The following is a 22,532-nucleotide window of genomic DNA, read 5'->3' as shown; positions in this document are numbered from 1 at the left end:
ATGACACGTATCGCCTAGGAGAGATTGCAACAGCAGCAGTAAATGGCTTCCTACAGCATGACACTGTACTGCTCTGTGCTTGTAGCTAACTGCAAGATTTAATACTTGCTAAAATATACTTTTACCACTTATAGAGAAGATCTTAAATTATCAAGCCTTTACAGACCACCCAAGTGATTCTTAATATAATGAGTGATTGATTTCTGAAGGTTTTTCTCAGGTCTTTGGTATTCACTGCTTTCCCATGTTCTCCCACCCTGCCCAGGCAGTAAGTACACCTCATTTGTTCCAGATAGGTAGCTCAATGTGAAAACTAATAATTCCAGTCAGCGAAGCTGGCAGCGTAATTATATCTTGATACATATGTTGTGAGGAAACTGGAGTGCATCTGAAGAAGCTGAACTGCTGCAGTTAGTCTACCGTGTGTAGTGACTAATTTCACTGGAGAACTGAAAATGAAATGCAAACCTTGCACTAGGACCTTAATGAGAGGATCTTTGCCTTTGCCAAAATATTGACCCTGCCAGCACTGTAAAGCATGAACAAGGAAATTAAGTTGTCTTTTTGTACACCCCTGACTTGGGAGGACATGATTTTTGTGTAGAAAGCCGATTGATGATCATGCCATGTCAATGGCTCTTAATTGGAAAGCAAGATAAATCAGAGATGAAATGAATGTTTTCATTGCATGCGGCCCAAGACTGATTCTGTGACAGTGAATCAGTTTAGGGCATGTATAACTTCAAAGAGCTTTCTAGTTACAACAGCTTATTAATTCTCATAACTTTTTGAATGAGCATAAATTAATTATAACGTTGAAATAAACTTGGGACAATAGGGGTTTTCTGTTATTCCAGTACAGCTTTTCTGTAGTTCTTATGCCTTATCTTTCTTTGTCAATTGTGCTGTTGAGGCAGTTAGAACAAATGTAGGAATTAAAATGAATGTCAGGTGCAATTTTTATTAGAAAAAAAGATTTGGGATGCAGCGGGAAGGGAAGGATCTTTGGGTTGTTGTTTGTACTACTGCAAGTACCACTTCATATTTCTTTCATAACCTGATCAACATGTGTCTTAAAATACTTGGGAGTAGTAGGGCAAACTATTAAATAGGAATTTTTTTGGGGGAACTACGTTTTTCTGATAGCTAGCCCTCCAATTTGCAGCCTGAACTGGTTTATGGCTGGTGTGTACCCCTTTGCCTTAAGGACAATGTTGTCCTGTGGCTTACACAGCACTTTTCCCTAACATTGTCCCCTTTCTGGACAACAAGCACACCTCCTCTCAGTACATCTTTTGCTGGGTGAAACAAAATTCTCTGTCCTCGTTAAGCAGAGGTATGTCCCTTCCCACCTGCAGCAGCACTAGATGAAGAGGTTACCGTCTCCCAATTTATCCCCCCCTTCCCTGGAAATTAAAATCCATTATTATTTACCAGCAGAGCTACGGATGTGAAAACACCTTGAAGAGTCTTTGTGAATCTGCTTTTGTTGACTGGTAGCTAAATTGGGTAAAGTGGTAACTAGCTCATAGTGACTGAAATAGATGAGGAAGTGTTCACCAAAGCAACCTTAGTTAGCATCTGTAAGAGAGCTGTAATCTCTAGCAGAGAAACGGTGATGAGTAACTTGGAGTAGACTGGGAGAGACCTTTTTAAACCAGCACAGTGTGGATTAGGAGGGAATATATGTGTACGTACATGGGCTCCTCTGTGCGAATATTTTATCTTGGCTTGCCCTTTTCACCCAGTTCTTCAGCTGGGCTTCCATAAGATAGAGCAGGTTAACAAGCCCCAGAGAGCGAGTAGCTTAGTTATACTTAGAGCATTTAATTTCTTCTGACTGCCAACACTGATGAGTCATATGCAGATTTTGTCTGAGTGGGTCACATCTTTGAAAGGAAAATTGGGGTTATGCCAATGAGATATTTTTATCCTAAAAGATATGTTAACTAAACCCAATATTGATAACTTTGAACTGATAGGGGGTGGATGTATATACCAAAAATTGATGTGCATACCAAAAATGTACGAAAATTACAAGCAGTTCTAGAGCAGAATATATTTGTTTGTTTATTTGACTGTGTGTATATTTTAATAGGGGGTGAGAACAACTTGCTCCAATGTTTGAAGCTTTGTCTTGTTTTATATGGTTTTAGACTTCCTTTATATTAAAAATGTAATTTCTTCTTCCTTTTAAACAATGATACTCTTAGTGCTTTCTTATATTCGCTGAACGCACCAGTGATCCAGCAGACTGATATGTAGTTGTGTAGCATCTTGAATGCACCACATCTGTCACTGCTTGTCTGTAAACTGAACATCCCTCATAAACAGAGCATGCAGGCTTCTTATAAACAGTGTTATTTCAGGAATGAATTATATATTTCATAATTTAAAGAAGCACATATGTCCTATAGATTACACACTTGTACAGATGCTTTCCCCATCATGTCTTGGAAGACCTTATTTTGTCTGGTTTTTTTCCAATTTTTTTTTAAGTTTTTTATTCCAAAAAATACTTGTTACTTTCAAAAGTTTCATAAAAAGATTGCCTGGTCATCCAAGTTAGGTGCTCAAAATCCATTAGCTATTCCAATTTCTCCTTGGCTCAGAATGCTTTTCAAATGGATGAAATGCAGGACAGCCAGAGAGGTGGATCTGTTCAAGCAGGAGAGTAGAAGGTCCAATTAAGTGCTTAAAGTTCAGGTGGTCCACTCCGTGCCCCATTATGCAGTACAGACATATTTTTTGATACTTAGCATTTTATAGGGCTGGCAGGTTGTAATTCAAACTGTGCCAATTTGTATCTGAAATCCAAGAGGAGGTTTGAACGGAATCTCATGGTACCTTTATACATATTTGTTCTGTCTGTAGGGCTGTATTTAGGGTACTTGCATAGAAAGGCTGGCTAGAGAGCACTTGATTTTTCACTAAAACCATGAAGGTTAACTATATTCTGAATGGTGGTGTGAATATATTCCTCAGGATGACACGCACTTGTGAAACGTGAGGAAGCTGGATGTTATGTGAGCATGGGGGTGTATCAGCTACAGGCTCTTCCAGCGGAGAGAATCAAAGCCGTGGTGAAAGAAACAAAATGAGCATGTCTTACGAACCAAAGCCATGAGCTGAATGAGGGCAAGGCTTGTCTTCCTCAGCTCCTTAAATATCAGGACAGATAATATTCATGTACTTTTTAGAGTTTCCTGGCTCAGGCTCTGGTGTTGCCCTATATCAGGCCACCTTGTCACCTTTTTCTTCCTGCCTCGAGTAAGCTTTAATGTTTTGCAAGCTCAGACTCTGCAGGCGTTCATTCTCTCTTAGCAACACATCTGCGTTTGATTTCTACACATAGTTGAGATATAATTCCTCACGGTTAATATCTATTGCTGTGCCTGTTTCTTCCATCTTTAGCTTTAAGAGCACAGTATGATAGACTCTGTTTAATGCTACTGTGCCTTTATTCATGCAGTCTTCACAAGGATGGAATAGGCAAAAATGTCCTTAGATGATAGAGATGCTTTTTACCATAATGTTAAAGTACTGAATTAAGATTGAAATTTATATAAACAGACAAATTCTGTTCAGCTCAATTTGTCTGACCCAATAGTGAGAATTTTCAAATAAAATCAGCTTGTTTATGGTGTTTTATTCTCACTTTGTGTTGTTTTGTCACAACCTTGCTGTGTTGCATGGGTTCTTGCTGCCCCAAGAGGTTGTCAGATAATTTTACTTGTTTTTTTTCTCCTGGGATAAGAGAGAAATACAGTAAGACACTGCTGCTTGACTATTGTATTTTCTTCCGGATTTCATAGTTCACCGGTTCTTCCCTGAAATGTTTTAATGGGGGAATCCATAACAAATTACATGGGTATTATTTCATCAGGGTAGCTAATGAAAATGTACGAAAGTATGAAAGACATCATGCCAAACTGTATTGCTTGAAACTCTCATCCTTCCGCTTTCCATCCTGCATAATTTTTTGGCTATTATTCTCATGTTTAGTAGCTAAATAATGTGTTATTGCTAAGACTCACTGTTTGGGTAAACCTAAAGAAAAGGTGCTCTAATAATCTACAACCTTGATGACTGTTCAGTGGATTATCATGAACTCTAGATTTTCAAAGAGCAAGATGGCTTACTTCAGAGATAAGAAAACAGACAGTTCCTCTCTTACCCCCAGCAGTTCAAGATGCAAAAGGAATATGTAATTTATAGGGAACAATTTACACTCTGGCTTTAGTGCCTTTTTTGCTATTTCAAAATTATCAGAGAGCATGAGTTCCTCTGGTGAACATGCTTAATATTGCTTGACATTTTTTTTGCCTTCTCTTATGAGCTGCAAATAGTTTGCTATCAGAAGCTATTACACTGTGTTCAAATTCCAGTTATCCTGTGGTTTCACAGATTGATTTCTTTCCCTTGAATGGATACCTTATTTTTGATTGAAGGAAGGAGTTGGGGGGAACTTTTCCAGGAGAGGGATCTAAAACTGGGTTTGGAAATGTTGTATTTTAAACTTTATTTATTGAAGCGTCTACTAGTTTAATACATTCTTCCTGGGTCTAATTTAAGGCTTCTTTGGAAGCAGGAATATTTACATATAAATTTTAGTTCTTGTTACGTTTACACAAAGTAAGTGCGTGCCTGGCATAGTGGGAAGAGCTATGATAAGTTTGGGTTTTTTTGCCTTTGAACATTTAACTCCTTTTGCTATGGCCAGGGCTGTCTCTTTGAGTATGCTAAGAGCTCTTCAATTTGGCAAATAATACCTCACTTGTACTGATAAAATTTCCTACAGGTGACTGGGTATGGCAGAAGCCTGGGTTATTCCCCATGTGAGTGAAAATTCATGGACAGTGCTGCGCAGCATTCAGGCAGCTTTACTTATGATCTTGTGGGCATACAGGCCTTTGAATTTTTTTCAAGAAAATGCTTTGATATTTTCCCTGGCATCTTAAAAACAAGCCTGACACTTTGCCATTAAGAAATAATAGGAAAAAAAGGAATTAGAAATGGAATAAGAGATCACTAGTGAATGAAAGCTCATATACATATCAAACAGCCATCAGCTCATTGCTCATAGACGACAGACGTTCCCATTGCCATCAAGAAAACATTTCCAGTGAAACAGGCACTCCACCGTTGACATCTCCATCTTGAGCTTATAGGGAGACCTACGAAACATCCTCAGAGATTGATCTGGACACTAAGCTTTAAGACTGTACCATTCATTACCAGCAGAGTGAAACAAAATACTATGGGTACAAAATACTTGTGGAAAAAGCTGCTGCTTACAACCTCGGGTAGTTTAATTGCACAGCCCTCTGAGCGGCTGTACGTGGTGGAACGGAGGAGTTAGAAACTGCGGTGTGGGTTGACATATTTCATATGAGTTCTGTCAGGAAAGAAAATGCTGACAGATCTCTGAGTTCAGAGCAATTGTTCTAACCTGTACTTAAGATGAATTTTCTTGCTTTGGTTTGACCTGAAGAGGAACTTTTGTGCTTGAAAACTTTCCTGAAAACTTGTCTATTTTCACTGCAGTTAAATCAGGTGGTACCACAAAAATACTATTCTTCCATAAAAGACAAAGATGAATTTTGGCATTTTTCTTTTCCTGTAGTCCTAAAAGTGTTTTAGTAGGATTTTTTCTTTTTTTGTTTTGTTCTGTCTGGGCTGTTGCTGCTTGGGGGTTTTTTTTATTTTGTTTTGGGGTTTTTGTTTGTTTGTTTGGGTTTTTTTTTGTTTTGTTTTGTTAATCAAACTGAATAAACCTAATTCTGTTTATGGCATGTTTAATGATAGCCACACAGATCATCTGCCAGTTTGGATCCTTTATATCTAGCACACAGGCTGTCCATTTGAACCTTCATGTGTTTCCCGAAATTAGGAATATTTTAAAATATTTTAAGTATTTAGCTAATACTGACCAAATGCATTTGTTATGTAGAGAAAAAATTATTTATTTTTCTCCTGTGTAGTGATTTGCTTATGAGAAATTAAGCATTCAGTGACTCTAAGGTTGATAATATACCATATGTAGAGTAATTAAATATTACTGAAACATCTGTGATATACCTTCAAAACAAAACTCTTCTCTTTGCTTGTTTTCTAAAGGCAGAGTCCCAGCAGGGGGCCCCCGGGTAACACTGAGAAATCTTTAGTAGTCTTAACGAAGACTAGTTGCCCGCACTTGGATGATAGCTGTGTATTTTAAAACTTCCTAAAATTTGAGTTAAATTATTATTTAGAGTCCTTATTATTTTTTTTAAAGTATTTAGCTTAAGGAAGGTTTTGGTTGTTAAACTCTTTTGGCTCATCTTAGTGTTTCAGTGGGAATTGCTGTTCATTAGATACAAAAGTAGACGGTGAAAAGCTGAAATTTTTGCCTTACATCTTTTAAAAATCTGGCTGATACAGGTCTTGTGCCAATTTAGGCTTAACACCTTCTAGCATCCCAAAGACGGCTTAGAATTCTTATATTTTTTAGTAATTGTCTACAAACAGGTTATGTGTGTACACTATATCAAGAAGAGGCAGCATTAATAGTACTAAGAATCACAGAATCGTTAGGGTTGGAAGGGACCTCTGGAGATCATCTAGTCCAACCCTCCTGCCAGAGCAGGGTCACCTACAGCACGTTACACAGGACAGCGTCCAGGCGGGTTTTGAATGTCTCCAGAGTGGGAGACTCCACCACCTCTCTGGGCAGCCTGTTCCAGTGCTCCACTACCCTCAAAGTAAAGAAGTTCCTTCTCATGTTAAGATGGAACTTCCTATGTTCAAGTTTATGCCCATTACCCCTCGTCCTATCACTGGGCGCCACTGAAAAAAGACTGCTCCCATCCCCCTGGCATCCTCCCATTAAGTATTTGTATGTATTAATAAGATCCCCCCTCAATCTTCTTTTCTCTAGACTAAAGAGACCCAAGTCCCTCAGCCTTTCCTCATAAGAAAGGTGCTCCAGTCCCCTAATCATCTTTGTTGCCCTTTGCTGGACCCTCTCCAGCAGTTCCCTGTCTTTCTTGAACTGGGGAGCCCAGAACTGGACACAGTACTCCAGATGCGGTCTCACCAGGGCAGAGTAGAGGGGGAGGATGACCTCCCTCGACCTGCTGGCCACACTCTTCTTGATGCACCCCAGGATGCCATTCGCCTTCTTGGCCACCAGGGCACATTGCTGGCTCATGGTCATCCTGTTGTCCACCAGGACTCCCAGGTCCCTCTCCACAGAGCTGCTCTCCAGGAGGTCAGCCCCCAACCTGTACTGGTGCATGGGGTTATTCCTCCCCAGGTGCAGTACCCTACACTTACCCTTGTTGAACTTCATAAGGTTTCTTTCTGCCCAACTCTCCAGCCTGGCGAGGTCACGCTGTAAGGCAGCACAGCCTTCTGGCGTGTCAGCCACTCCTCCCAGTTTTGTGTCATCAGCAAACTTGCTGATGGTACACTCTATCCCTTCATCCAGATCATCAATGAATATGTTGAACAAGACTGGGCCCCAGTACTGACCCCTGAGGGACACCACTTGTTACTAACCTCCAACTAGACTCTGCACCACTAACCACAACCCTCTGAGCTCTATCTGTAAGCCAGAAGAGCACTATTATCAGTCACATGCAAAGAAATAATTTAAAAAAAAAGAAATTGGTATATAATCCTGAATCCTGCCAAAAAATTAAAGCACTAATTTTATAGCTGTTTCATGCATTTCTTTCAGTGAAAGACTCAACAGTTGGAGACCTTCTAACAAGGCAAGTAGGCCGGTAGCCAACTGTATTTCAAATGATGCCAGCTGGGGTCAATGGAATAACTCTTAGGAAATAATTTGACAGTATTTTCTTCTCTCCCTTCCCCCCACTTGCAAAATGTCTGCCTAGAGATTTGTCAAAAGTATTTCTTCAGAAACATTTCTTCAGGTATTGAAATATCTCTTGTAGAACAGTTTGTAAGCCAGTAAAATACACAATGAGGTGGGTTTTTTGATTGGACTCCAAAGGTGTGTTCCACAGATGTTTTCTGACAGCAGAAGATAATGAGAAATGGGTTAAGACATTATTTGAACTAAATCCTTACCAATAACAGAAATTCATACAATGTTTTTCCTTCTGTCCTTTGATCAGTTAGGACATACTAAAACTAATAAATACAGCACTGGGGGCATATAGGTGATTTACTTGGATAACTGTTACGCCTTTTAAAAGCTCTTAAATAATACCTCCCATTTTACCAAAAAATACACGTCCTTAAGAGATATGGCCTTTCCTTTATAAAAAGGTTTATTGTGAAACCTGAGAACAAGTTTAAGACATCCCACATCAGCAAATAAAACCAAAAATATTAAGATTTCCACAACAGATTTACTTTCCAGGTTCTTCGTTTACACAAATATATTGGGAACAGGACTGGAAGCAGATTGATGCTTCCAATATAACCACTTGATCACACTGTCTTACGTAGTTTACAAATCCATCTATCTAAAGATTATGAAAAATGCTGCATTTACAGTCTCTTGTGAGGTGGCTAGAGTGGCTTCGCTAAAAGAGACATCAGCAGCACGCATCGGAGCATCAGATAGTTAAATTTCCCAGGTCTGAGAAGTGCCAAGGGGTTGAAACTTCCCCAAATTTCTTCTGCCTGTGCCATGATGCATGAGAAATGTCAGCTTATCCTTTGTACGTATCTTATCTTCTCAGACGATAAACTTTTCTGTCTGATCTATAGAAATGATGGTAATATAAGAGGGTGTATATATATCTTTTTGGAAGATGATTACTGTCGTGTTGGTCCAAGCCTATTTTTGGCACGTGGCTTTAGAAAATTGGTCTTTGGCATTTTTTCATGAACCAAAACTTTTCACGTGTGGAAAATACACAGTTTTGCAAAAAGTAAGCATAAATAATTTGTACTTGATTTGTTTTTAGCTGTTCTTTCTGAAGAGAAGCTAAGTGGCCTGGCTCTAGGAAGGACCTGCCTGTGTTTTTTGTTTGTGTGTATGTGTTTTGTTTTGGGTGTTTCAGAGTTGAGGTTTTTTTGGTGTGTGTTGGGTTTTGTGGGGGGTTTTTGATGTAGTTGTTTTGGGGAGGTTTGTTTGTTGTTTTTTAAATGGGATTTCAGGAATTGAAGCCAATGCCTCTGTAGGTGGGACATGTTGTTGTTGTTGATCCTGAGGTCGTAGGCTGTGACTGCTGTGTTACTCTGACTGGTGAGCAGGTACCTCAGCTAAGGTGACACCAGCCATGTTGGGTGTAGACAACACTGTACATGGGCTGGGGGAGCTGAAGCTGATGTTGCTGTCTGATGATTTAGCCAGAGATCAAGATAAAGTTTGCAGTCAGCTCAGACTCTCGTGTAGGTCACTCCCATGTACACCTACCCATCGAAGGTTTAACTGCTGACTGAGTTTCAAGTTGCTTTGTCCACACTTTTGACTCTTCCTTTAGGCTCCGGGTAGCTGCAGTACATCTGATACGTCTAGATTCTTCCCTGAAAGATTATGTCTAATTACATTTGTAATGCAATCAAATATATCATCCAAAACTACGTGAATTGCATTTGAAGTGCCTGCCTCCTTGTGTCTGCTCAGGTTGACTTCTCAGCCTAACAAAAAGGAGTCAGACTTGCAGTTTAAGGTGGGATTGTGTTTATTACCAATGCTATGGCAATACTTGGTAACCTCACTTTATTAATGGCTTTATAAATTAAAAAATTCTAGTTGTCACACATTTTGGCTCCAAAAATGAGGATATTTTGGCCTGGCAGTTATGAGACCCTGTATGTTGATACTATAGCAAAAGTGTCAAATGGAGGAATGTATTATTATATTTCATGGAGTAATTCATTTTACATTTTATTCTGTTCAAGGGCTTAGCTATTTTCTAGGCTGTAAATTCTCTTGCAGCTGCTTCTAAATTAGGCCAATGATATTTGAGAAGAAAGGCTAGTCCTCTTTTTTTTTAAGTGGAGATATTTGTAAAACAGTGAAGGACAAAATACATTGCCTGAAAACATTTTTTTTTTTTATGCATGATTATTTGCATCTTAGCATTGTACTCAGAACCCAGTTCTTAATCTGTGTTAAAATTACTTAAAACCGCTGTGTTTGATTGCCTTAGTGAATTAATCGGGGCAGGGTTGCCCTTGATGCTGACACCCTTAAACAGTTTTTATGGTCCAAGTCAACCTTCTGCGTGGTGCAGCAGAGAGCAGGCATGGCATGGCAGCTGTGAGCAAAGGGGGTGTCTCTGGGAAGCAGCAGCCCCCGCAAACCTGGCGCCTTTTATTGATTTTTCCATTTTCACTTTGCGTGCCGCTAGTGAATGGGCTGTCCCAGCATTTGCTTGGGATTTCAGCAGCTTTAGGATGGTGTTTGTTCGGACAGCTCTTGTCTCGTAGAGAGAATACCTAAATTAAGACGCCTCGCTCTTGTGAATCTCGGTGCATTCGTCAATCTGGTGCAGGTCTGGTAAAATATTTGCTGCCTTCCCTAGGACCTTAATTTACCCGCCTGATACTTTTATTGCATAGAAAAGGTATGGATTTACTCCTCACCCCTCTGCCCCTCTGATTGTGGTTGAACTGGTACTTCACAGATCAACACCAATATAAATGAAATGAGAGTGAGGCTGGTTTGAGTAGCCAAGAACTTATGTTTTCTCCCTCAATAATAATTGTTCTCCACATGCTCAAAATTAATAGCATGCGAATTGGAAATCTGCAGCAAAGTACAACTTTAATTACTGTCCCGTTTTTATTATTAGAGGGAAATGGATTTGCTTTTTATTAAATGTCTTTTTAATGAACTTCAAGACATGGAAAACACACTTACTGTGTGGTATGTATCAAATGTATGCTTATGTGAAATGTACTACTTAAAGTACGTTGGCATATTAGGATTCAGCACAGATCTCTATCATTATGTACCTGTATATAGCATTATATAAAATCATATAGTAAAAAATCTGTACTGCTAACAAGACATACCAGCTCTATAAGTTAAATGGCAGGGGATTTTAGAAAAGCTACTTCCTTTGTCTTTAAAAAATATGAGTGGTGTAACTGTATAAGCCCATTTGGTGTTGCAAAGTATCAGCAGAAAGAAATCTATTAAAAATCTCGTGTTTCAGGGGAAAAAGCAAATATTATGAAGTTATGCAAACTTAAGCACTAACTTCTAGAGTATGAAGATGAAATATGTGCTACCACAGGGGCATGTATGCAACCGGCCACACTGATACAGTAGGGGTTACATAGCTCACTTGTGAAAAGCTTGTGGGGATTTTCTCTCTGGTTGCTCAATCATATGGTATCTGTGCACCTAACAGGATATCAGGCATGAGCTTTTATGGTTTGTGAGAGGATAAAGCTGAGATGGTAAATATACAAAAGCTCCTTTCTCATCTGATACCTACTCCCTAAAAGCAAGTGAAGAAAGAAATACTTGTAACAAATTGCCTATGCTATTATTGGATGAAGTGATTCTTAGAGTGTACATAAACTTGTTTGAAATTCTTCTTGATCAAAGGTACTTCAGTGTTAATCTCTACCATTAAACTTATTTTCACTTAATTTGTTTGAGACAACTATAAATAGCATTATTTACACACATTAGAGATAAGCTTTGGTTTGAATTGAGTTCTTTTAAAAATAAATAAATAGTAAAAAAATAATTAAAGATCATTGTATTTAGAAGTGCAATTTTGATGTAGATTGGGTTGACAGTGGCAGACGAATAATTCCAAAGTATTGAAAGACATTTATACTTCTGATATGGAGAAAGGGAGGACTTGCTCAGATTTAGAAGGCAGAACACAGTCTGTAAAATAGAGGATAAGAAAATCATCCAAAAAAGGCAGCAATAGATGATGTGCTGCATAGAAAATATGTAATCCATACTTTGCAGTGCCCTTCAGCTTTAAAATTAAATGTTTGTTAAATGTTGTCTATTTTTTTAATTGTTCTTTGGATAGTATTAATGTGGTTAAATAATATTTTAACAGTATTAATATATTTAAATAGGTGACAATTTCAGGAATCTGAGTTTGATCTAGAATCTGCTTGAATTAAGTGATCTTTGAGTAAGCCTAGTGGGCTTTGCTCTACAAAATGCTTATGATTCAGCTCTTCAAAGGGCTGTACTTGATAGTCACAATCAATTACAGCATCTGAAGCTTGTGTTTAAATGCAAGCCTGTGAAGCCAGTTGTTGTGACTCCACCAGGCTGCTCATGTACTGAACTACTAATTATAAGAGCCACTGCTTGCATATTTACTACCGAGTCCATGTTAAGTATTTGTGGTTTGTGTGTTTTTTTTTTTTTAACATACTCTCTATAGACTCATTCCATCTGAAGTGTTTCCCCACTTTCCCCAGGTTATTTTCACATTAAAAAATGCTGCATGAAAATGGAATAAAGATTAAATGGGCTGAAATTGTTCCGAGTCAAATGCAGGCAATTATTTGGCAGTTCACTGGGAGTTTATGAACAGTTCCTCCCCACAGAGCTGCGTGTTTTTGCCACATCTGCTGTTTATGGGGGATAAGAAAGGGGTGAGATTTGCTTTGCCTGCTGCTGGAGGGGTTTCAAGTCTGCGTGCTCTCGGTGGTGAAAGGTTTTGGGATTGGTGCGACCGGTGGCTTCCTCCTTGCTGTTTGTGAGGCCATTCATGCCAAAGGGAGAGAGCGAGGCTGTCCCTCAGTTACGCCTGGCACTTCTTACCCTGCCCGCGAGCGTCGCTTGCTTCCTTTTTCTTAGAGATTTCAGTCCTCCATTTCCATTTGTGCTATTGATTAACTACCAACTTACCACTTAATTTTATCAAGCCTGCAGGCTCCATTTTGTGCCTGGTGCTGGATGAAACCTCGGTGTTTCAGAAGCAACGTTTTTGGTTTGCACACAGAAGCCCATAAGTAGTTACAGGTTTTCTGGTTTTCGTGCAGTAGTAAAGGTTTACTTAAATCACGCTCCATAAGTTTTAAGGGCTGTACTCTGAAAGAGTTATTAGACATTGGAATAGGGTGCCTAGGGAGGTGGTGGATTCTCCGTCCCTGGAGGTGTTTACAAAAAGGGTAGATGTGGTGCTTGAGGACATGGTTTAGAGGTGGTTTTGTCAGGGTTGCTTGATGGTTGGACTTGATGATCTTAAAGGTCCCTTCCAACCTCAGATTCTACTCACTTTTGACTTAAATTTCATCAGTTTGGGCTGAGTGCTTTCAGTTATAAATTATTACAGTGATCCTGGGTATTCATCAAATGGTGTTAAAGAAATGATAAAACCTGGTGTTCACTGGCATGTTACATTATGTGCAACAAATGCGTGAGTGAAGTAGTAGTGAGATTGCATTTCACTGTAGATATAGCATTACACGGACACAGTATAAAAACTACAAATCCAACCACTCCAGAGCAAGGAGGTGCCTGAACTGAGGTTGTCTCTTTGATTTCCAGCCCGTGGTGTTAAGCAGTGAAGAACACAGCAGCCTCCAGGGACGGGTATAGAGGAATGTGGTATATGGTTTCCCCACAATGCAGTACATGGTTTCCCCACCAATGCCCGGTTAAATACTGGAGAAGTAAAACAATGATGAATAGAGCTTCATGCAGTGAATGGACTAAATGTGCTGGTCCCCCACTGATTTATCATCGTTACCACCCTGTAGCACTCTGTCCTTTCCAATCTTTGTACATTAAGTAGGGGACTAAGAAACCGCAGCCTGGGCGTGAAGAGTACTGGGAGCAGCTGGAGGAGGCAGGTTTGGGGAGAAGTGTTCACTTGCAGAAAGGAGACCGCAGTTAAGCTGGTGAGGAGTGTAAATGTGGGTTTCAATGTCTAAGCTGGAGAAAAGTCTGGCTGGACCTGAACAAAATGTTTCTGAAATGCAATAGGCCCAGTGGGGAAGTAGAGATTTGTGCGGCTCCTGCCGCGTGTCCTGCTGCTAGCAAGGGAGATGGCTGCAGGGGACACTCAGCCTGGGGAGGAGACAACCATTAAAAAAAAAATAAAATCAAAAAGTACTTTTCATTTGAACTAGAGTAATACGGTGGTTGTTTGTGGGGCTAGGTTACAGTTACTTTATTCTTGCTATTTTTTGTTTGGTGTCTGAATATAATTACATCTCTTTTTGCATCTTAAAAACAAAGCCAGCAAATACATTTTCTGCAGGATTCTTTTGTTCTGTTCCACATTTTTTTGCCCTCAACTAGAACATATAACTGTTCTTCAGTTAGATTTGCTCACTAAAAATGAGTGATGCTGAGTGTCTCACTCCCTGGTGCTCCTTCACCATTCTTGCATAGAGCTATGAGACAGACTACACCTGTACTGCCTCCGCGTGCTTTCAGCAGTATTTAGACAAGCACATCCCTCACCTTCTGTGTGAAAAATATGCTATATCTTGGTATGCCAGTGCCTGCTTGAGTGCTACTGTGCTTCATGCAGTAAATTGCAGACTGTAGCCGTATTGAAATGATAATATATATAATTTTTTTTTTTTTTTAGGTATTATACAAACCAGTTTGCAATCTCTATCAAATTAACTGCAGTGTGTGGAAAGTGACCCGGGACAGACCGTGTCAAATTAAGCAGTCTTACACATGGTTAGAATGATCTCCAAAATGCATTTTTTAGCTTATGGCCACACCACATATTGATGGTGCTGCTGCTCCCAGGCAAACACAGATGTTCTCTGTTATGACTTTATAAACACACAGGCCGGAGGAGTCCTTGCCCAAGCATGAGAGAGCATGCTTTGGTGCTTTTTTTCCCCTCTGGTCACTGCCAAGGGTAAGGAGTAGCTCTTTCTCTTACAGCTACTGAAGCCTGGTTAATAAATGTGGCTGTATTTTGGCCACGTGTGCTGCCCTCTCTGCAGAGACTGTTGGTGCCAACTGCTTTCTCCCCATGGGTTTGGGTACTGGTCATTGCTCACCCATCTCCTCGCTCCAGCAGCGCCATGCCCAAGGCCTGGGTTATGGATTGGGAAGAGGAGATGACAGTAGGTTTGACAGAGGAGCACAGACAGTTTGAACAGTCTGCAAGCAGCAGGGGGGACAAAGAGGGAAATCTGTCTGCCTTAGGGTCAATCTGCCGTGTCTTCTTCCTCTCCTTTTTTCCTTCTGAGTTAAACAAATGCTTCTAGCGGTGCATCTCCTGTGATTAGGGGCCATGCTGGTTGCCCATCAGGCATGTTTGCTTGTTTAAGCATAGTCTGTGAGAAGAATGTTTGCAGCAGGTCTGGTGTGACCTCTGGCAGCTTGAACTGGAGTCCACGATGAACATGTGAACCATTCCCCTAGCCCCTACCCCTTCCAAATAGCTGTATACTGAGGAATACATTCATTTGCCTGCGAATCCTAAAAACTGACCCTCAGAGACAGAAAAGTTTCGGGAGGTGGAAGAAATGACAAATATTTGAATGACTTAGTTTTGCAAAGTTCTTGTATATCTTCAGGTTTCAAAAATACAAAGGAAGTTGCAATCTGTTCTTGTGAGTCTTAATACCAGGTAAATATATATGAAAACATTAAGCAGGAGAAAGTAAAGATTCCTGTGTCAGCTGTGATCTAATGTTTTGCTCTTCCTTGGATTCTCTACTCCATTCTAACAGTCTTTTTTTTTTTTTTTAAAAGATGCCTGCTGCTAAATCTTTTGGCATTGATACATGGAAGAAATAGCTTTTTGTATCATTTTCAAAACTACTCTACCACCTGATAAAAGAATGCCTTATAAGTTGTTATGTATTTTTCTGTAGAGTGAAATAAAAAGTAGTTTTTTATTTTAGCTAGATGACATCGGTTTTTATCATTTAGAATGGCTGCAGTCTCTTTTTTGATTGGACCTGTTTAGTAACACAGGTGAAGACAATCTATTGAGTACCAGCTTGTTCTACTCTATTGAGTAGGCTGCTTGTTGCTACGATGGGACGTCCTCTAAAGGACCCAATAACTGACTCTTTATTAAAATCCATGAAGGTGTGGAGGAAAACCAAAATTCCATAGCCCCAAATCATGGCAATACAATGCCAATCCACAAAAGCACTGAAATGTCACTGCACTAAAAGATAAAAGCTCCTGGCTGGCAAGTTTCTTTAGCAACACTCAACACTTTTCAGCCTGGAGAAGAGAAGGCTCCGGGGAGACCTTACAGTGGCCTTCCAGTACCTAAAGGGAGCCTAGAGGAGAGCTGGGAAAGTCCATTTTACAAGGGCATGTAGTGATAGGATGAGGGGTGGTGGCTTCAAACTGGAAGAGGGGAGATTTAGATTAGATATCAGGAAGAAATAGGAAGAAATTTTTCACTCTGAGGGTGGTGAGGCACTGGCACAGGGTGCCCAGGGAAGCTGTGGATGCCCCATCCTTGGAGGTGTTCAAGGCCAGGCTGGACGTGGCCTTGGGCAACCTGGTCTGGTGGGAGGTGTCCCTGCCCATGGCAGAGGGATTGGAACTGGATGATCTTCAAGGTCCCTTCCAAACTAAACCATTCTATGATTCTATATAACACCAAAATAGAGACAGTCAAGAAGGAAAGTTTACACTCAAATTTACTTTTAAGATTATATTTAAAAACAAAGTGTTCTGAATGTAAATAGAGCTTTTCTTGTATTCTACTTTTAGGATATGCTCGATGGGCTTCCATGGATATTGCATGAATAAGTCATTAGTAAATCCAGTGTTACATGGGTTAATTCACATTTGTGAGTTGGTTGGAGGTAGATGGATATGTCTGACAGTGTTTATGTCACAGAAGACCTTATTTATGTAAGAAGTGGTGAAATAACTCCTTAGGTTGAAGGCACAGGTCATCCTTCTGCCCTGTCCCCCTGCAGTTATAGCAGTGTCTAGCAAAGTGGCCTCTTCTGCTGCAGTCGTATAAAAATGAAAAATGCATGGTCTCACTAAAACTAAAAATTCAGTGTTTCACCTACTTGTTGTGACACGCTCAGTCCCCCTGCCTTGAAATAAATAAAGACCTGCTCTAATGAAAGATGGGTTTGCGTCTGAACGTCAGAAGGGAGGGAAATCTGTGTAAAGGTATCGCCAAAGGTATATTGCGCTTCTTAACAACTAATACTTCTGAAGGATATGCTTCTTCCACTACACCAGAAGAAATTCTGCTGGTGCTTACTTAAAGACAATGTCATAATAAGAGAACAGATGTCTCAGAAACAATAAGATGTCATTGTTCTGCTAGTGAAATGCTGAGAAGATAAATAGTAAAAAAAAAAAAGTATAAAAATACTAGGACAGGATGGTTTAAATTAGAGCTTCCATTCTTGCCATCATGAAATAAGAATTTGAATATGGAATTCAGTACAATAAATTACTAATGTTTCCTTAAATGCCTTAAAGACAGAATACACCTCTAGCATCTTAGCCAGGAAAGCGGAAGAAAGGACAAGCAAAAGAAACACCAGCGTGTGTTGGTTTGAGAATCTAGAGCTCTGGGAGAGATTTCTAGAGAATTTTGCCTGAAAAGGCAATAAAAGTAATGAGAGATGCTGCCAGTGCCAAAAGGGTTATAGCCAATGGGATCATGGGATCTGATGACTTATTAAAAAGTGTGGGGGGAAGAATCCAGCATTTTACCAGCTGTACTGGGACCAGGCTAGAGCTGTCTCAGACACAAGTCTCAGTGTTGCAGGTTTGCACATTGACTCAAAGGGATATTTTTTCTTTCTTTCTCTTAGGAAACAGGTGGCTGCACCACAGAAAATAATAATAGCTGCTGGTGGGAGTGCTTGATAGAAACTGAAGAATCACGCACTTCAGGTACATAATACTTAACAGTGACACTCAGCATCCCTGGCATATTTGAAATGGAATTCAGTGGAAATGTTAACATGGAGTTAAATATGTTTATGTGCATTTACTTGCTTGGGCAATAGGATGAAAGAGTTATTTGTTTAGTAATGTTACACGTTATTCACTACTGTGAGTAATTAACAGAGTGGCATTTGCAGTAAGAGACGTAAGAGCAACGCACAGTTTTAGAGGGCAGAGAGTTGAGGAGTATTCTGCATCTGTACAATTTGATATGCACACATTCTTTAAACTGCGGGGATACAGCAGCTGAAAGTTACTGGAAAATATAGCTAAAGGGACTGTTTTTTTTCATCGTAGAAATAATGCTATAATGGAGACATACTGAAGTGATAATCCTTTGCTATGTGATCTAAAATCAGTCCGGTGCATTCAATGCATATTTCCCTTGTTTATTCATCTATAAAGCCAGACGATTAGCCTTGTTTTATTTTTCCTCAACTCCGTTGAGACTGAACATTGCATCAACGCCAAACTGCCGAATGTGTGGAGGCAAGAGAAGCAGGTTATTTAGAGCTCTTGTGATTATTCCAATTCCTGTTTAAAGAAGCCAGTAAAATTTCATATCTGAGCCTTCAAAGAAACATTTAACACTGGACTGTAAATAGGAAATTTGTGTGGGGAATAGGAGGCACGGGGGAAAGCAAGCATTTAAATCATCCTTGAGAGATGGTTTAATGCCCTGCCTAATTTGCTGGGAACTCAGGCTCTGGTCTGCAGTGTAATTGGTGTTGTCTGTCTTGTTCAAGTCATGCCAGGCTGATGCTCCATCTTCAATAATGGAACTGAAACTCCCAGGTCACAGCTCCTCTCTGAGAGGTTTGGTGATACTGTCTTCATGCGCTTTACTGCATAGAAGCTAAATGCAAGATAATACGTTGCAAAGTTTCTTCTCTGACTGTGAGACTAAGATTGGAGCTGTGCTCAAGTTTCTAACGGGCAATTGCAAATTTTACCGAAGAATATCTTCTGCAGTGTTTTCTCCTGTTTTATTTCTTATGAGGCATGTTTGCCATCTGGTATATGAAGAAATTGCTGTTTGTATGATCTAAAGGTAATCTATAGGCTGACAGAAGCATATTATTACCGTGAGAAAACTGACTGCTAATAGATGCAAACTGTGCAGTAATTGCCATCTGTTGGATGAAACCTGCGTCTCTGAGCTTCGTTCTTTCTTCTGCTCATTTGTTATCTTTGTCTTGGATCAAATCTTTCTTGTGTGACAGGGACATTACATGTGTTTTCACCGGCAGCTGGCAGACCCGTGTCTGCTCCCTGCACGTGTCTAAAGAGCTGCCTTCTCCTTGGAGAAAACGTGGCACATCACCTTGAGCTGAGAAAAAGACCTGATGGCTGAGCATCTCTTTCTGCATGTGGCTGGTGATGACACTGCTGTCGGTGGATGTGGGCATATCAGGCAATATCCACCCCCGCTGCACCCTGAGCCCCTGCTGCCTTCTCTGAGATGAGGAGGTGGGGAAGCCCAGAGACCTGGGAGAGCCCCAGGATACGCCATACCAGCATGTGTCAAGGGCATGAGACAGGGGAGTGAGTGAGGAGAAGGTAATCACCCAGTACTAGACTGCGAGTGTGTGGAACGTAGGTTGCCCTTTATATTAGTGTGGCTTTTCTGTTTGTTTGGTTTTCCTACCAAGAGCAGCGAGGAATCATGGAATAGTTTAGGTTGGAAATGACTTTGAAGATCATCGAGTTCCAAACCCCCTGCCATAGACAGGGACACCTCCCTTGAGCACCTCCAGGGATGGGGCCTCAACAACCAGGGTACCAAGTTGTGGAGCTGCAGCTGCTGCAGAGTTGCAGAGCTTAACCTTTGAAATGTGGGTGGTTATTTAATCGTATGAACTAGCAGCCTCGTTATGTGAAGGTGAGCATCTTTGCTCTTGCACTGGAGGTTTGCCTGAGCACCTGTGAGTGGAACAGCACACATATTATGCCCAGGCAAGGTCACGGCTTCTCAACCAGGCTGGTGCTTTGTGGATGAAGCATGTGAGAGGACTTGCAGCAGGTTCACCAGATGTCACAGCTTCTTTTGTTATTTCTGCAGAAGACAGTTATTGATATCAGATGTATGGCCTGTGTGTGTAAGTTCGTGCATGGCATACATTTCTAGGTGTAGTTTATATTGTATACAACTGCTTGTGGGGGACTACTTGGCTCCAATGCATGTTCTTGCCACTGTGCAAATCCTGGAATGTAAATAAATTTAGTTCCTGGCCTTAAAAATAAAAGAAACATTTTGAAAAGTTCTCAGGCCAAAAATTCCTCTAATGATAACTGCCCCGCTAAGCTGATTTTCAGGAGTTATTTCGATTGAAAGGAACTGTAGGAGGTCTGAAGGCAACAGGCAAGATGTATTTTTCAAATGCTCTGTTTAGCAGACGGTAATGACAGCCTGTAGTCTATTAGCTGTTTCCTCATGGGTTCCTTATTTTCTTTTTCACAACTGGAGTAGCAGTTCTTCTGTACCAGAACAGATCTGGCTGTATCAAAGTGCTTGTGTGGTCGTTGGTAGCAACTCATGCACTGCCTGGGAATCTGACAAGTTCAAAAGAAGACTTATGATGAACTAAAATAATAATTTTAAATGATTTTTTTTGTTTGTTTGTTTCTTGTGAAGGATGAATCGATAGGTTGGAAGGCTTTCTCTGAGTGCCTGGGTAATGCTGTGTTTTAAAAGGTTAAATTTTTATAGGCTAAGAGGTCATTTCCCCAAATATTTTCATTTTGAAAATCTTGCAGCAGTTTGTTTTTTTCCAGTCCTATCTTAGGTACAATTTTGAGGTATTTCAGCTAGGTTTTATGCTTCATGACTTTTTTTCTGACTGACTGAAGTATGCTTTAAGGTTTATGTTCTCTGGACATTATTTTCACTGTTGAATGGTAACAGCGATCAAAAGTTGTTTCAAGCAGGCAATGTTTTCGGTTTGTTTGGTTTGTTGGTGTTTTTTTTTTTTTCCCAAAGCAAAGCTACCTTAACTTAAAAAAAAAAAAAAAAAAAAAGCAAAGCCTACTCAGGCTCTGCAGCAATCTCAACATAACAAATAACTTGGTTTAGTTTTAACTTTTCATTTGTGTGTCTTATCATTAGACTGTGCCTGTTCAGATTTTAGAATTTAATTTTTATCTACAGGGGTGAATATAGGTTGCACTGTAGGAAGAAGCAGTTGTGATGTGAAGAGGCAGTGATAAACCAAGACAGAAAACCTGTACTGAGATGTATAGATAATCCTTAAGTAATTCATGGAAATTTACAAATGTCCTCTTTTTATTCCCTACCAAATACTGATTGTATTTCTTCAGATGACTCCAACTTCATATTTTACATTGTTCTAAAGAACTGCTGGAGGACCTTCAGAAGGAAGGACATGTTTATCTAAGCTGTGATTGATTATCAGGTGAGAAACATAATAAGAACTCATCAGTAGTGTTAATATGCTCGGATGGGCTGAAAGATACAGAGGCATTAGGCTTTGTTAGTTATGTCTATAGCTTTTAAGGTAGTTTTGATGCCTTGTGGAAAATTCTTGGCTGTATTGTGGTGGTCTAGGTGGAGTATGTGCTGACTCATAGAGCTGCACTGAGAAATCAAGAAAAAGGAGAGAGCAGCATTGGTACTACCTGCACTTACCAATCATGACTTGCATTCTGCCAGGACAGCGATATATCCAATTAAAAAACCCAACGTACCGTAGGCCATAAAGTACTGTCCCATCTGGATGGAGTCGAATCATTCGGTTTTTCACTGTCACCCCATGGACAAATGACTTCTTGTCATTTTGGAAATATGTGTCTGGCACCCAGAGCTGGTCAGCCACCCTGTTGTCCAGTGTTAGGTTCAAAGGTATTCCGGAATAAGAGAGCCTTTTATCCCTCCAGGACTGCTGGAAGTACATGGTCAGGGTGTAGTCCTAGGGAAGAAATAAGAAGGCCTTTTTGTATTTTACATACTGATTAAGCTAACAGAAGTTTATTTTTAGATAACTCTCAGTAACCGAATAGCAATAGGAAGTTTAAGGATTGTTAAGATATTTTCATGAGTAGTGATCTTGGCCTGTTTGTGTTAATGTCGAATTCGCACTAATGGCAGTGACCACTCCCAGCCGTGGGCTTTCAAAACCTCCTAGGAATACATACTACATGTGGGTCTCCATCCTGTGGACCACACTTGCATGTTTTTTGATAGGTTTTCTTTAACGTGAAAAGAGCTGACCTCAGCCAAGTAGCATTGCATACCATTGAGGACACTCTTTTGATATTCCCTGTCTTTGTCCCAAAAGATTATTCCCCCCCCACAACAATCCAGAAAGGCCAGCAATCCCTAGACCTCCTGAGAAAGAGCAAATATGACCTCAGAACATATAATGGCCAACTTCCCTTCCTGCATCTGCTGAAGTTGCCAGATGTAATGACCTTAGATCGCTGGGCACATCTTGACTCAGCCTGGGGAATACAGTCTTTTCTGTCCTTGGCAATCAAATATAACCGCATAGAAAATGAACATCATCTCTTGACTGTCACGTTGTAGTTTAGTTGAAATACCATTTATGCTGTCCTTCAGCTTTCACTTACTCTGAAAAGAAATCGCTCTAAAAGGCTTCTGGTCTGACTTACTCTCTCGTGTCTGTCTTTCTGGGAATTTGGCGATTTTAAAGGTAGTCAGATTTTTAGAGTGGAAAAGCCCATGTACTTT

General features: G+C 40.2%; 1 protein-coding gene across 2 annotated transcripts in view; it reads right to left on the bottom strand.

Moving 5' to 3' along the window:
* Nucleotides 1-21,744, bottom strand: part of GABRB1 (gamma-aminobutyric acid (GABA) A receptor, beta 1) — a 68,362-nt gene extending 46,618 nt beyond the window's left edge. For both annotated transcript variants that reach the window (XM_009884967.1, XM_009884968.1), the window contains exon 1: nt 21,530-21,744. In XM_009884967.1, the coding sequence (XP_009883269.1) occupies nt 21,530-21,735 (206 nt within the window). In that variant the 5' untranslated portion in view covers nt 21,736-21,744. The remainder of the gene's footprint in view (nt 1-21,529) is intronic.
* Between the last annotated feature and the right edge of the window lie 788 nt (nt 21,745-22,532).

This window comes from Charadrius vociferus, unplaced genomic scaffold (assembly GCF_000708025.1).
Source record: "Charadrius vociferus isolate BGI_N301 unplaced genomic scaffold, ASM70802v2 scaffold134, whole genome shotgun sequence".
NCBI classification, from domain to species: Eukaryota; Metazoa; Chordata; class Aves; order Charadriiformes; family Charadriidae; genus Charadrius; species Charadrius vociferus.
Note: the sequence above shows the minus strand (reverse complement) of the source record. Positions and strands in the feature narration are given on the sequence as shown.